Below are 1,723 nucleotides of genomic sequence, written 5' to 3'. Positions count from 1 at the left end.
TCAGTGGGGACAAATCGCGAAACTATTTCGAAGTATATCCATAACAGTTTGTCGAATGTGTCTCATCTTCCAGCAGTAAATTAAGGGATTGAGGGATGAATTGAGAAACACAACAGTCAATGTGATTTGATATAAATGAGATAACAAGGGAGTTTCACCATTGGTCTGGGCAAAAAAAACACAATATAGTGGCAAATAGGAAACTAAGTACACGAAATAAACGTAGAATGTAGCCAGTGAAGATTTTTTCAGCCTTGCGGTATTTGCCATATCTTCATTCTGTGTCGCCTGTTGCACTTGCAGAGCGTGAATCTGATTTGTGTGGTGTCTCACGACTGCGTATATCTTGCAATAAAGCAATCCTGTAGTTACGACACAAACAACGAAGAAAATGACCGATAGCATAATATCATTATCATACAACTGACTTAGGACGGAAATTGATGCACTAAACACCCAGAATGAGATCACAACAGCAACAACACGTTTGTGAGTCACAAGCTCCTGATATCTGAGATGAAGCTGAATGGCCAAGAATCTGTCCACAGCTAATGCAAAAACACCAAAATGCGAAGCAAAGACCAATGTTTTTCCCTGGAATCTACGCGCTTCTTTTACTGTATAATAAGCAGTACTGTTTGTGTTTTGCTTTATCTCCATCACAAAAAATGCAACATACAGTGGTTGGACAAGTAAGCCTACACCCAGATCAGACACAGCCAGGCTTAGTAGCAATGTTTTTAAAGTCTTAGGCAACGACGACGTTTTTCTGAGCGCTTGAATTGTTATGATGTTTAATACGATGGTGGTGAAAGACAAGAAAGCGTTGAAGAAAACAAGTGTCAAATGCAAGCCTTCAGCACTTGCCATCTTTTTTTTTTTTTACATAACCCTAATCACTGTTCAGTTTCTATAATATGCAAAGAATTTCATTGCTTTCTGGGTTTCATCCGTTTTTGAATGAGACTGACCTTCAGCTTCCACCATTGAATGGAGCGTTATATACAGTCTTAAGTTTCAGCAGCTGTGTAGAACGTTTGGGGAACTCTGCAAGTGTTTTCTTTTTTGCACGAGACTGAAGACTGAATTGGGAAATTACTCTTTGCGAGACTTACTGAATATTCTCCAGACTTCCTCCTCCGATGCCAATTGGTTTTTAACTGAGTACTGTTGAGTCTTCCGCGACAATAGTTAAAAAAGTCTCTAAGTCGTGCTCACCTTGCTTGAAATTGAAACTTTGCATGTCTGAACCCGGAATTAAAACTTTAAATGTAACGTCATCATCACACAGTAATTAGTATTAATTTTCTTTCAAGCGAAACGCAATAGGTGGTATAAATGTTGAAGTTCGTCAGTTAAAAAGGAAGGAAGTTATATGAAACTACTGATGCAATATTAAACAAGCAAAAGGCAGTTGGTTTTCAGTCATGAATCGCAAACATACAGTCAGACAGAACGAGCTGAGAGGTGACTTGAGAGGAAAACGGAATTTTTACGTCGCAAACCAATCCAACAGTATTTGCTGGACCCATGAACACATTTTTTGATAAATTTCATGTTCACGGGTGACTTAAAGAATATGAGGCAGCCTAAAGATACAGCACCCTAGTTACTTAATAAATCATCTGTTCCTTAATAATTAAAGCAGCTAATAAGATGTAAGTCGTATTATATAACTTCAGTTTCTTCAGTTTAAAAGACATAGGCTGAATATTCTTATTTT

The 1,723-nt window shown here is 37.8% G+C and overlaps 1 protein-coding gene across 1 annotated transcript; it reads right to left on the bottom strand.

Moving 5' to 3' along the window:
- On the bottom strand, positions 1-1,136 carry LOC140949005 (adenosine receptor A3-like). Its single transcript, XM_073398261.1, has one exon. It carries the CDS (start codon positions 868-870, stop codon positions 1-3), a length of 870 nt encoding a protein of 289 aa, XP_073254362.1. The 5' UTR covers positions 871-1,136.
- Positions 1,137-1,723: the final 587 nt, after the last annotated feature.

The sequence above is a fragment of the Porites lutea genome, chromosome 9, assembly GCF_958299795.1.
Source record: "Porites lutea chromosome 9, jaPorLute2.1, whole genome shotgun sequence".
Lineage (NCBI taxonomy): Eukaryota > Metazoa > Cnidaria > Anthozoa > Scleractinia > Poritidae > Porites > Porites lutea.
This window is presented reverse-complemented; position numbering and strand designations above follow the sequence as displayed.